This window comes from Lemur catta, chromosome 7, assembly GCF_020740605.2.
Source record: "Lemur catta isolate mLemCat1 chromosome 7, mLemCat1.pri, whole genome shotgun sequence".
Classification (NCBI taxonomy): Eukaryota; Metazoa; Chordata; class Mammalia; order Primates; family Lemuridae; genus Lemur; species Lemur catta.
This window is the reverse complement of record NC_059134.1, coordinates 100,549,097-100,563,164: the sequence shown is the minus strand read 5'-3', so window position 1 is coordinate 100,563,164 and position 14,068 is coordinate 100,549,097. Positions and strand designations below refer to the sequence as shown.

The 14,068-nt window shown below is 52.6% G+C and overlaps 1 protein-coding gene across 6 annotated transcripts in view; it reads left to right on the top strand.

Moving 5' to 3' along the window:
* Positions 1–10,192: 10,192 nt before the first annotated feature.
* Positions 10,193–14,068, top strand: part of SCYL1 (SCY1 like pseudokinase 1) — a 12,111-nt gene continuing 8,235 nt past the window's right edge. For 4 of the 6 annotated variants that reach the window (XM_045556030.1, XM_045556027.1, XM_045556028.1 and 1 more), the window contains exons 1-6: positions 10,243–10,416; positions 10,782–10,922; positions 11,138–11,260; positions 11,349–11,575; positions 12,013–12,103; positions 12,192–12,347. In XM_045556030.1, the coding sequence (XP_045411986.1) occupies positions 10,306–10,416; positions 10,782–10,922; positions 11,138–11,260; positions 11,349–11,575; positions 12,013–12,103; positions 12,192–12,347 (849 nt within the window). In that variant the 5' untranslated portion in view covers positions 10,243–10,305. Of the gene's footprint in view, positions 10,417–10,781; positions 10,923–11,137; positions 11,261–11,348; positions 11,576–12,012; positions 12,104–12,191; positions 12,348–14,068 lie in introns of all 6 variants that reach the window. The other 2 variants (XM_045556029.1, XM_045556025.1) reach the window with 1 other exon arrangement.

The following is a 14,068-nucleotide window of genomic DNA, read 5'->3' as shown; positions in this document are numbered from 1 at the left end:
CAGGGGGCATTTGGGCTGAGCCTCAAAGAATGAATAGGTGTTTGCTGGATGGACAAGAGGACAGAAACCTTCATCCAGAAAGCAGCTTGGAGCCGTGCAGATGCAGTGTGCTGGCAACCAGAGTGGCTGGAGGGGAGGCTGGGAGAGGAGAGGAGAGGAGGGGAGGGGAGGGGAGAGGAGAGGAGAGAGAGGGGCACTGGGATGGCAGGTTGGAGGCTGGTGGTTAAGGCCTTGGAACAGCAGAGAAGCTAAAGATTTGCACCCCCCCGCCCCCGGGGGAACACGTGATAAGACCGATGATTCCAATTCCGGCTACAGTGGCAGGCAGGGGAGGAGAGGAGATGCAGGCCTGGAGGTCAGGAGACCAGGGCGTGGAGGGAGCAGCCTCTTCTACCTGCCCAGACACCCAGCTGGGCAGGGAGAGAATGGCTCTAAGGAAGGCCCCCTGTTTCCTGCCTGCAGGGGTCTAGGGAAAGGAGCCCCTGTCTTCAAGACAGACAGCAGGTCGGCAGGTGCAGGGGGCAGGTGAAGACAACCAGGTAAGGCTTGGCCCATTGAGTTTGAGAGGCCTGCAGGATGTCTGAGAGGAGGTGTCCAGTGGGCCTTGTGAGTGATCACCCAGGCAGCGATGTCATAGTGAGTGAGACACCTGGAGACTGTGTGCAGGAGGGGCCTGGGTGAGCCTTTCTGGTTACTCCGTGTAGTTTGGCCTGTGTTGGGCTCTGTTTCTTCCTCCTGCCTCCTGAATGTGGTTTCGTTTAGGCACTCACTCACTCACTCATTCAACACACACTGAGTTAGGCACAGTCCCTGACCAGCCTGTTAAAGGTCTGCATCCTCATGGAGCCAGCACAGGGAAGGATGGCAGATACCAAAGGGAGTGTCACATGGCCCAGAGCTGGGAGGAAAGGAGGTAGGGGGGTGGGCTGGAAGAGGGCATGGAGGGGGTGGCAGGGAAGCCTGGGTAGGGGTGCTGGAACTCCCTCTGCCCTCTTCTCTATCCACATGGGTAGCTCTGACATGTGATGTCTCCTCCCTGGGGAATCTCAAACCCCCTTTCAACTCTCGCTGGACGCCTCCACCTGGGAGCCCTCCCACCACTCCTGTTAAACCAGGCCTCCTCCCTCCACAGCTGCTCCATTTCTCCTGGTGGTGGTGTAACGGGTTCTCTAAGCAAGAAAATGTTTTCTCAATAACGTTTTCAGTTCTCGCATATTTCAAATGAGTTTTCAGTGTTCGCATTATGACTGGGGCTGGCAGCTCTAAGTGGCCTTGACAGTGAGACTTAGCTCAGCCCTGGGAACTTAGCAGCTACAGTCTCAATGAGGCAGAAAATAGAGAACGGTTTAGCAAAATTTACTGCCCAGAACTTTGTAACTTTCTGTTGCACTGATGCATTCTCTTTTGAGTTGCTTTCCCTGGAATGGTGGAACCTCCTTGAAAGCCTCACACCACCTGTGTGTCTGGAGAAGACAAAATAAGCGATACTCCACCACATACTGCACCCAAAGACCCACTGAGCCTGCGCACACGGCTGAAAGAATGACCGCTATTAACCCCTAGTTCATTATAACACTAAAATCTCTGCCTTGGGACGGACTTATCTGCCATTTTTTGATCATGGGACGTATGTATGAGTATGATTTCTCACTGTGCTTGCGTGTCCTGCACTCCACCCCGAACACACAATGATGCTTACACTCTCGTGCATTATTCGTTTCTCCTGCAGAAAACCCCCCCGACCCTGTTGGTCGGGGAGGTGGATTTGAGGCAATTCATAACCTCCCCCTCCCTGTTGAGGGATCCACAGAAATAAATCCTTTTCCTGGCAGTCCTCGCCGTCTCAGTAAGCGGCTTTCTGTGGGCAACACTGAAACCCCTTGTGGGTTCGTTAACAGTGTCCCCAGCCCAGAAGTCCCGCAGTCCCAACTTGCCTCTGTCAGTCCCCTGCCCAGCTTACTGTGGCCCCAGCACGAGGCTGCCCTCCAGGTCCTCTCCCCGAGGCTGCTGCCACCAGGGTGTTCTCCAGACCCACTGAGCTTACCAAGACCCTCCCCTGTTCACCCACCTTTGTGGACTCCCCAGCAGCCACGGTTCCCGTCCAGACCCCATCTGGGGCCCTGCTCACCTGCCTTCCTTCTGCCTTTGATGCCCCTGCCTGCCTGGCGTCCCTTCCTTCCTGTTACAGGAACCACCTGCTCTCCCTTGGCCCCTTGCTGTCCAGTCTCAGCCTTCCCTCACGCCTTTGGCCCTTTCTGGACAATTTCCCTCCCCCGTCTCCAGTGCAAATCACAGCCCAGAAGCTCCCTCAGCCACGAAGCCTTACCTGACTGCACGCTGCCCTCGCCACAGCTGCCCAAGGCTCACCCTCAGAAGGTTCCCTGAGATCCCAGAGTCCTGTCTGCTGGTTTCCAGTCCAAGAGCTGCCTCGAGACGCTGACCATGGGGGCCATGCCCCAGTTTACTCGGCTAAAGTAGGAAGACAATACCCTCCTGAACAAACTCGTGTGCGTGTGCATGTGTGTGCATGTGTGTGCATGTGTGAAAGGCCTAGACACAGCCTCTGGTGCTGCTACCCACTTACCTCACCCAAAGTCTGTTCCGGTGCCAACTTTTCACTATACTACCTCTTATTAAGTTCTAACAATTTTTGTTTTTTGTTTTTTTTTGAGACAGAGTCTCACTCTGTTGCCTTGGGTAGAGTGTGGTGGTGTCATCATAGCCCACTGCAACCTCGAACTTCTGGGCTGAAGCAATCCTCCCGCCTCAGCCTCCCAAGTAACTGGAACTACAGACATGTGACACCACATCTGGCTAATTTTTTCTACTTGTTTTTGTAGAGATGGGGTCTTGCTATAGTGCTTAGACTGGTCTCAAGCTCTGGGCCTCAAGGAGTCCTCCTGCCTCAGCCTCCCAAAGTGCTGGGATTACAGGCATGAGCCATCTAGCTTGGCCTAGATCTAACCATTTTTGGACATGACTCCTTTTTCCTTTTTCAGTATAATGAATCTCCGCTTCCCTCTTCTTTCCTATTTTTTTTTTTTTTTTTTTTTGAGGCAGAGTCTCACTCTTTGCCCGGGCTAGAGTGCCATGGTGTCAGCCTAGCTCACAGCAACCTCAAACTCCTGGGCTCAAGCAATCCTCCTGCCTCAGCCTCCTGAGTAGCTGGGACTACAGGCATGTGCCACTGTGCCCAGCTAATTTTTTCTATATATATTTTTAGCTGTCCATATAATTTCTTTCTATTTTTTTTTTTTAGTAGAGATGGTGTCTTGCTCTTGCTCAGGCTGGTCTCGAACTCCTGAGTTCAAATGATCTGCCCGCCTCGGCCTCCCAGAGTGCTAGGATTACAGATGTGAGCCACCTCACCCGGCCTCCCCATATGAATTTTAAAATCAGTTTGTCAGTTTCTACAAAGTGGGATTCTGATGGGAATTGTGTAAAATGGAACTAATGACTGCCTTTCATCTCCGAATTCATTCTTTTTGCTTGCTTTGTGAAAGTGGATTTGGGCCCTTTAAATATTTTTTTTTTTGCCAGATGGCCAAATATTAAATTTTGCCAGTAGAGGGTGCTGAGAGACATTCCTGGAGGAAAAGGCTCTGCTGCTGGTTTTGCCGCACTCATCTCCGCCTCTCCAGCACCTGCCTCCTGCAGGGCACAGTGGCCAGCAACACGCAGCCTCGGCTGCCTCCCCCACCCAGCACCCCACCCAACCCTGGGAGTACTGGAGTACCTCTAGTGAGACACTTCCCCGTGAACAGCTAGGGGATTGTTTTCCAGCAAGTTCCACGGGGCCAGCGCAGCACTTGGGCAATCTCTGCTATCCAATGAACTGCAGCCATTCCTTCCAACAAGGTCTGGATCTCAGACCTGGGGGCAGAGGGGGTTCTTCCTTGGGTGATCTGTCTCAGCTCTGGGGACAGAGCTGCCCCTTATCTCTGCTATTCCTGTATTCTTTATAGTCCTCTTTACTTTGTACCAGCCTATCCCTTGTTATTCCAGTCTCTTGTTACAGTTAATAACTCTTTTTTTTTTTTTTTTTTTTGAGACAGAGTCTCGCTCTGTTGCCCGGACTAGAGTGCCGTGGCGTCAGCCTAGCTCACAGCAACCTCAGACTCCTGGGCTTAAGCAATTCTTCTGCCTCCGCCTCCCGAGTAGCTGGGACTACAGGCATGCGCCACCATGCCCGGCTAATTTTTTCTCTATATATTTTTAGTTGTCCATATAATTTCTTTCTATTTTTAGTAGAGACGGTGTCTTGCTCTTGCTCAGGCTGGTCTTGAACTCCTGAGCTCAAATAATCCACCCACCCCGGCCTCCCAGAGTGCTAGGATTACAGGCATGAGCCACCGAGCCTGGCCAATAGTTCTTTTTTTTTTTTTCTTTTAGAATAGAAACAGGGTCTCACTGCCACACAGGGTGAATTGCAGTGGCACTGTCGTACCTCGATGCAGCCTTGAACTCCTGGGCTGAAGAGATCCTCCCACCTCAGCCTCCTGAGTAGCTGGGACTACAGGTACATGCCACCACACCTGGCTCACTTGTAAATTTTTTTTTAAAGACGGGGTCTCACTACGTTGTCCAAGCTGGTCCTGAATTCCTGAGCTCAAGCAATCCTCCCATCTAGCCCTCCCAAAGTGTAGGGATTACAGGTGTGAGCCACTGCACCCAGCCTAATTCTTTAAACTTTCCCTGTTCAAATAACGTGGTAGTTTCTTGCACCTGCTTGGACACAGACTGATACAGCTTCCTACCTCAAAATGTAATAAGGACCAGAGAGGTGATGCAGAGAGAATGCTTAGCTTAGTGCCTGACACACAGCAAGGATTCAGAAAACAGCTGTAATATCGTCACTGTCATCATCATCTCACCATGTAACTACCTGTAGAGCAGCCTCTTATTAACTGTTGCTGTGGTTCCATAGATGGAGTTTTGAATCACTCTACTTCTGTTGGACATTGGATTATTCCAGTTTTCCACATTACAAACAATCCTGGCCGGGCGCAGTGGCCTGCAATCCTAGCACTCTGCGAAGCCGAGGCGGGAGGATCGTTTGAGCTCAGGAGTTCGAGACCAGCCTGAGCAAGAGCAAGACCCCGTCTCTACTAAAAATAGAAATAAATTAGCTGGACATCTAAAAATATATAGAAAAATTAGCCGGGCATGGTGGTGCATGCCTGTAGTCCCAGCTACTCAGGAGGCTGAGGCAGGAGGATTGCTTAAGCCCAGGAGTTTGAGGTTGCTGTGAGCTAGGCTGATACCACGGCACTCTAGCCCAGGCAACAGAGTGAGCTCTGTCTCAAAAAAATAAAATAAAATAAAAAACAAACAATCCTACGATTGATATAAGAGCCAGCATGTATTGAACACTTACCATGTGCCATACACTATTCAAAGCAATTACATGTGAGCTCACGAATCCTCACAGCATGCCTTCTGCATTAGTTTCCTACCACTGCTATAACAAATGACCACCAACTCAGCGGCTTAAAACAGTACAGTTTATTATCTTACAGTTCTGGGGATCAGAAGTCTAAAATGAAGGTGTCGACCGGGCTGCATCCCTCCCAAGGCTCCAAGAGAGAATTGTCTCCTGGTCTCTTCCAGTTTCAGAGGCTCCTGCAACCCCTGCTCCTGATCTTCCTCACAGCTTTCCAGCCACTTGCTCTCATCATCCCATCTCCTACCACTGTGCTGTCCTGCTTTCCTCTCAGAAGGATCTTGTGACTATATTAGACCTACTCGAATAATCCAGCGTCATCTCCCCATCTCAAGCTCCTTAATCACATCTGCAAGTCTGTTTTGTTTGTTTGTTTGTTTTGTTTTGTTTTGAGACATGGCCTCACTGTGTTGCCTGGGATAGAATACAGTGGATGCATCGTAGTTCACTGCAGCCTCAAACTCCTGGGCTCAAGTGATCCTCCTGCCTCAGCCTCCTGAGTAGCTGGGACTATAGGCGCACACCATTGCGCCCAGCTAGTTTTTCCGTTTTTTGTAGAGATGGGGTCTTGCTCTTGCTCAGGCTGGTCTCGAACTCCTGGTCTCAAGCACTCAAGCCTCCCACCTCAGCCTCCCAGAGTGCTAGGATTATAAGTGTGTGCCACTGTGCCCAGCCTGCAAAGTCTGTTTTACAATGTAAGGTAACATATTCACAGGTTCCAGGTGTTAAGAGGTGGGCATATTTGGGGGGCATTATTCAGCCTACCACACCTATGGAGTAGGTACTATTACTCTACCCATTTTACAGATGAGAAAACGCATCTGAATATAACCATAGATAATAAGTAATTTGCCCAAGGCCATACAGCTGACAACCCAAAATAACTAGGTGACTGAGGCAAAGAGTTCAATCAATAGAGGTTTATTAAGCCAAAGTTTGAGGCTAAACATGGGAAAAACACAAGCCACAGCCACATCTATGACTGCTTTTTCCAGAGAATGATTTGGGAGCTTCAGTATTTAAGGAGATAGGGCAAACAGAAAGGAAAACTGGAGGGGGTCGGTAGTGAGGCAAATGGTTACATTCTTGTGAGGCCCAGGAAATGTATATTTTATATAAGACGAAGTGAAGGTTTGAAGAGAAAATGAGAGTGAAGGAAGACTCAGTTATGTAGATGTCCCTGGGTAGGTAGAAGAATGTTTGATCTTGTCTTGTGCCTGTTCTACACCTGGGAAGATAAACTCTTAATCAACATTATTAATGTGGAATCTAATAGACTTTAGTTGTTAGGAGCTAGACTTAGGCTGTAGACCTAAAGTTACAATTTGCATGTCTGTGTTTATGGGAGACCAGCAAGGGATTGCCTTATGAATGACTGGTGGGGCAGTTCTTGTAGATGCCCAGGGCCTTTTACCTTTCCCTGGGGATCTGGCCCATGTATGATGCTAGTAACAGCTTTTCTTTTGGAATGGGGCAGCACGTGACTCCAGGCTTGACCTTCTCTTTTGCATAAGGGGTTGCGGGGGTGGTCCTGAGATTTTTATTTTCTTTTATACAGCTTATAAGTAGCAGAGTTGAGATACAAATCCAGACAGTCTGGCTTCAGAATCCAGGCTCTAACAACTACACAACCTGGTATAAATCTTTGCAGACTTGAACAAGTTTTTATGTAGGATGAAGTTATAGAAGTGGAAATACTGGGGCAAAGGAGACGCATTTACAAGTGTTTAACAGGTATTGCCAATGTGTCCTCTGCTGAGGTTGTGCCAGTTAATTCCCACAAGCAGTGCCTGGAATCCCAAATCCCTCCTCACCCCCCATGATGGTTTGAGGGCAGAATGTTACTTGAATAAACAAAACCAAAGGACTTTTACAACTTCTTAACAATTTGGTAACTGAAAAATGTTTCTCTTTCATGAAAGGAAAGGAACACTACTCTCCTAATAATAACCAAAAAATTACAGTGGCAGTAAAGAACCATCAGTTTCCTGGAGAAAATAAAAGCATGTGGGTAGCTTAATGCAAGACTGAGAACATTGTCCTAATGCTGACCGAGAATACATTAATAGCTTCATTTTCCTCACTGAGACTTGGACACTCTACTTGTCAGAGGCACAATATTGAGGGTTTTACTTTCCTGCCTTAGTGGATCACTTTCATCTCCTGTGCCATCTTCTAAAGATTTCTAGTTAATAAGGCAATTCCAACATTGAGCCTTTCCAATCACATCCTCTATTTTGCATCCATGCCACCAAGTTTTGTTTTCTTTTACAACTTCCTTTTCAAGTCCTTCCATTTCTACTGCACCCCCCACAGTGTGCTACTTATTTATTTATTTTTATTTTGCTTTATTTTTGAGACAGGATCTTGATATGTTGCCCAGGTTGGACTTAAACTCCTGGGCTCAAGTGATCCTCCTGCCTCAGCCTCCCGAGCAGCCGGGACTACTGCACCCAGCTCTAATATGCTGTTTATAGGGGGCCAAATACATCTACCAACCACAGCAATGAACACTTGTATAGTTACTTTTATTCTCTTTACTTCTACAGATGAGGAAGAGGGGAGTGAAGTGACTTGCCCAAGACCCAATAGAAATGAGATGCGAATCAAGGCATCTGCCTCCAGACTCTGTCCACTGGACATCCTCCTGTATCTCCTCTTGAGGAGGTAGCCTCCTGGCGTCTTCGAGGAAGCCATGCCTGCCTGCCCCAGGACACCCACAGGTGATGGTGGGGCTTGTAGGGCAGCTTGAACTCACCATGACTGTCACAGGAGGCAGCAAGCAGCACAACAGCACAGCGCTCAGACCCTGCCACTTCTGTGTGAGCTTTCACAGCCTCAGTTTCGTTATCTGTAAGATGGGAACAATACTGGTTTCCCTAGCTTTTAGGGCATTGATGAGGGGCTGGTATCACCTCCTTTTTACAGGTGATGAAATGGATGCTCATAATGTGAGAACAGGGCAGGCACAAGGTGAGAACTTGGGAAAAGAATGCTGTCCCCCAGCCTAAGGTGGCTGCCCTCCTGTGCTAAGTTCCACTGCAGAAGCAGGGTTCATTAACAGAGAATCTGGGGACAGCTTCCTTTGCTGGCTCCCTGTCTCCTGGTGCCCTCTGCCCATGTACTAGGCTTTGTCCTATATCCCCACTGCTCCTCTTTCCCTGAGGACTCACAGCTTCCCCCTAACCCCAGCCCAGTGGCCCTACCCTTCCTCCTGCACAGGCCTGACATCTGGTAGGTGCTAAGGGAATGTGCCACTAACTAAATGCCACCACATGAACCCTAAGTTCTTTGACCTCTCCCCTCCAACTATGACCACCACCCCAAAGCATCACCTCCCCGCCAGCCTTGCCCTCTCCATCATTCCACACTCCCAGATACACAGCCCAGGGTGTGGCTCACCTCTTCATTAGGGAACATTCTAGACTACGTATTCTGGCATTCATGTCCTCTGCTTGCTCCCCTCCAGTAACAGGGTGCTCTCCACCCCAACACGCCCTGTTCCATATTCACACTGTCACTGCCTCCCTCCTACTGAAGCCACGCAGGAGGATCTCTAGCTGTGATTTCTATTCTGTCCCAAACAGACAACACTGTGGCTGATCCCAACTCTGCGTGACTGTCCCACACAGGAAAGGGACAGAATGAGTGTCTATTGCATGGCTGTTTTGTGTCAGGTGTGGTGCAGGGCACCGTTCACCCCAGTTTATAGATGGGGAACTGAGGCTCCCAGAGGGTAAAGGAACTGTGTGAGTTCCCACAGCCAGTGAAGGGCTGAGGCAGAATTCAAACCCATCTCTGCCTGACTCTGGCATCCCTGCTCTTGAATCTGCTCCCAAAGGCATCCCAACCAGATGTTTCATAATCAGTTCTAGAATCTCACCTGTACCCCATAGGGTATGGCTGAGGGAATGTCCCCAGGCCTGGGTCCCAAGACCCTACCCACAGAGGAACCATATCCTGTCCAGCCCCTGCTGGACACAGGGCTCTTTCCAGCTCAGGGGCTGGATCCCCACCAGTGTGATGGGCAGACTGAGTGAATACCACTCCACTGCTGACAGCACAGGCCGGCCTGGAGGAGATCCGCGGGTCCTGTCGACCAGAGAGCCCGGCTGCCTGGTCCAGGGGAACAGGGAAGCTGGGGCCCCTCCCGGCCCTTTCGTCTCCTCTGGACTTGCCCAGCTGCCCTCATCCACTCTCTCCTTTCCTGGGGTCATCGCCTCTTCCTCCTCAGTCTCTCCTTCCTCCCTTCCCTGGGTCCCCACTCTGGCGCCGGGTTTCCTGGACCTCCCTCGGACCTTTGCCTCACTTTGTGCCCGTCACCCACGCTCCTTCTCCGCGGCTCCGCCTCTCTGTCTTCACTCCCCCTCCCTCCGACACTGACTCCTCCCCCGACTGGGGGCTGGTGGGAGGGAGCGTCTGGTTGTGGGGGCAATCTCCCTCCCTAAGTTTCTGGCTCGCTCCTCACTGCACCCCTTCACATCCGTCGGTCGGTCGGTCCCCCTCTCTCTCCGCCTTTTTGCCTCGGTTTCCCTATCCGTCTGTTCCTTCTTAAGCTCTCATCCTTACAGTAATGCTGGGAAGTGGGCTCTATTACCGCTCCCCTGTGGATATAAGGACACAGAGGCTCGCAGACTTTGGGCGACCTGTAACTGGCAGCGCCCACCTAGCCGCACGCGCTACCCGGCGGCGGAGGGTTGGTCTCGGCGTCGCCCACCGCCCTGCGGCCCCGCCCTGGCCCCGCCCACCGACGCAGGCCCCGCCTTGCAGCCCCGCCTCCTCCCCGCCCCGCCCCGGCTCGGGCGTCGGGAGCACCCGGAGCTGAGGGGCCTTAGCCCGCGGCGGCGGCGGCGGCGGGGACGATGTGGTTCTTTGCCCGGGACCCGGTCCGGGACTTCCCGTTCGAGCTCATCCCGGAACCCCTCGAGGGCGGCCCGCCTGGGCCCTGGGCTCTGCACCGCGGCCGCAAGAAGGTGAGTGCGGTCCCGCTCCGCAGGCCGCGGCGGACCTGGGCCTCGCCTATTCTGCGCCGCCGGCCCCGCTGCGTCGCGCCCGGCCTGACGTGGCGGCGGAGCCTCCGGGGCAACGGGCCGGGGAGGAAGACGGGCAGTGCCGACGTGGCGAGTGGAAGGACCGAGGAACCGACAGGCGGACCGGGCCGGGGTCACGTGGGCCCGTCTAAGTCCCTAAGGGCTGACCTGGGGAGAGACCGGGCTGGCAGTCCTTCTCTTCCGGTCACAAAACATATCTGGGGACCATCTCTGGATCTGGTGAGACCCAGGCCCAGCGGAGGGGTCAGCCTGGCCCCCACCTCTCAGGTCCGTCTATTTTCCCCCAGGCCACAGGCAGCCCGGTGTCCATCTTCGTGTACGATGTGAAGCCTGGTGCAGAAGACCAGACCCAGGTGGCCAAAGCTGCCTTCAAGCGCCTCAAAACTCTCCGGCACCCCAACATCCTGGCTTACATTGATGGGCTGGAGGTACCCACTGCCCTGTCTGCCCACCTCTGCCCCTCCTTACTTTCTTCTGGTTGCCCACTCCTGTCTCATCTCTTCCTGACGCTCAGTTTCCACCCTTTGTGCCCCAGCACCCCCAGATTTGGATTCCTCTTCTCCACCTTTCTTCCCATCATGTCCCTCATCCCCCTTTCTACTTCCCCCATCCCACCCCGATATCCTGGTGTCCTATTCCTCAGACAGAAAAATGCCTCCACGTAGTGACAGAGGCTGTGACCCCATTGGGAATGTACCTCAAGGCGAGAGTGGAGGCTGGTGACCTGAAGGAGCTAGAGATCTCCTGGGGGCTACACCAGATCGTGGTGAGGTGGGGGAAAGTGGTGATGACAGCAGGGATTTGGGGGGGACTGCAGGTACTGGGATGTGACGCAGGGCTCCTTCTACCCCCAGAAAGCCCTCAGCTTCCTGGTCAACGACTGCAGCCTCATCCACAACAATGTCTGCATGGCCGCTGTGTTCGTGGACCGAGCTGGCGAATGGAAGCTTGGGAGCCTGGATTACATGTACTCAGCTCAGGGCAATGGTGAGGGACCGCCCCGTAAGGGCATTCCCGAGCTTGAGCAGTATGACCCCCCGGAGTTGGCTGACAGCAGTGGCAGGGTGGTCAAAGAAAAGTGGTGAGTGATTGGGGGCAGCATGCCCCAACCTGCCCTGGTCGGAAGCCCCTGCACCCTTGGGACCCATAGACTAGTTGACATTCCCTAGTTTTGCTGCCTGGCTGGGGAGGGACCCAGGGTCTCAGGAGTGAGGACCATTCATCTGCTTCCAGGATCCTCAGGGTGGTAAGGCAGGATGGACACAGGCTTTAGGGTTGGGTGGTTCTGAATTTGAATGCTGTGTGACCTGGGGCAGATGTCCTTGCTTCTCAACCTCTGCTTGTTTGTTTTTTAAATTTGTTAAATGAGGCTAACAAAACCTGCATCTTGGGGTTGATGGGTCAACTGAGGGACACACCCAGGGCTTGCCATGCAGTGGGTACCTGGTGCTCAAGGCATGTTGGAGGCCTACACTGGTAGCTGGTGGGGCCCTAAGCAACTCTGGGTCACTGCCACAGGTCAGCGGATATGTGGCGCTTGGGCTGCCTCATCTGGGAAGTTTTCAATGGGTCCCTACCTCGGGCGGCAGCCCTACGCAACCCTGGGAAGGTGAGTATCCTGCTGTCTGCTTGTACCACCTCAGTTCCACCCTGCCTGCCACCTACCCCTGCCCTGATACTGACCCCGTCTGCCACAGATCCCCAAATCACTGGTGCCCCATTACTGTGAGCTGGTAGGAGCCAACCCCAAGGTGCGTCCCAACCCAGCCCGCTTCCTGCAGAACTGCCGGGCACCTGGTGGCTTTATGAGCAACTGCTTTGTAGAAACCAACCTCTTTCTGGAAGAGATTCAGGTGAGCCCGCCACCCACCCTGGACTTTGGCTCTATGTTCCTCAGCTCTGCCCCCTACTCTGCTTTTCAGGGTCTCTCACAATTGAACCCAGTGGACTAGGCAATCCCTGGCTCTTGCTCTTACTTGCTCTGTGACTGCCCTTGGCTGAAGCTCAGTCCTGACAATAGCACAGTTGAATCCGAAAATCCAAAACATGAAACTTTTTGTGTGCCAACATTATGCTCAAAGGAAATGCTCATTGGAGGATTTCAGATTTTCAGATTAGGAATGCTCAACCAGTATAATGCAGATGTTCCAAATCTGAAAACATCTGAAATTTAAAACACTCCTGGTTCAGAGCATTTTAGATAAGGGATGCTCAGCCGGTACCTAGCATGGCGAGGAGTCCGTACATTTAAAGTACATGGTATAGTGTTCAGCACACAGTAGGTGCTTAGTGACAGCTCTTGTGACTCCAGTAACTGCCCCCATACATTCTGGCTCTGGTTCCTGATGTGTGTAACACCCTGTGCTGGGGCGGGGGGCGGGGTGGGCAGCGCAGTTAGGAGGAGGGCAAGGCAGACCTAGAGCCTTGCCTGAAAGGACTTAGCAAGGAGTAAACAGATGAGGTCCCCATCCTTGGGAACACTCGCTGGGGGAGAGACTGCAAACATGTGAACAGAAAACCTGTGCTCCCTGCGTAAGTGTGCAAAGGAAAATGGTAGAGTGGGTACTCTGGGATGGGCTTTCTGAAGGTGACGTTTGTGTTGTGGCCTGAGGGACATGAAGGTGGGAGCCATGGGGATGGCCACCGGGGAGGAGCATTCCAGGCAGAGGGAACAGCACATGGAAAGAGGGTGAGGAGGGAGCTCTCTGCTTTACCTCCAAGCCTTGGTTTCGTATCTGTATAGCAGGGAGGATCATGGCGTCTGCTAGCCCATAGGGCTGTTGTGGGGCATGAAGGAGGGAAGCTCTGCTCTGCGCACCTGCTCTGACCCAGCCGTATCTGGGGAACACAGAGATGGCAGAAAATCAGGAGCAGGGGAAGGGGGCGGAAGAGAGACAGATGCTTCCACAGACCTGGATGGAGTGGAGTCTGTGGAATCCTGATTCAGATCGGGGCAGGGAGGGCCTCTAGAGTATGAGGAACCTCAACTTCATGTTGAAGGAGAAGCTACTGGAAATACTGAGGCCCTGTGTCCTCCTGGGCGGTGCGGGTGCAGCAGGAACTTTGTTACGTGATGTTCTCCTCACATGGCTGGCTCTGCTGGGCTGCCATCCTCCTTAAAATGTGCCCCATAGGAAATGGACTATTTCTGGCCAGCCTCCAGGAGAATGTGGGAGGGCAGTGCCCAGGGGCCTCCTTCCCATTGTCAGGTGGAGAGAGTCAAGCTGCCACTCTCCATGTGTGACCTTGGACGTGGTTTGGCCTCTCTGTGGGCCTTGGCTCCCCAAACTGTGTGGTCAGAGCCAAGCCTGCCTCCCATGCTGGACTGAGCTGCTCAAAGGCCACCCAGGTCCTCCTTGTCCCCCTCCAGAGGTCATCTCTCCTAGGCCCAGTGGCTATGGGTGCAGGGTAGAGCAGAGAGCACGAGACTTGGAGTACAGCCTAGGTTGTAATCCCCACCTGGCCACTCTTGGCTGCTGAGCTTGACCTTCAGCCTCCTCCTCTCCAGTGGGGGAGTGGCAGCATCTCTTTGAAAGATGCAGCACTGCAGAGGTACTCAACCACTGGGTCAAAC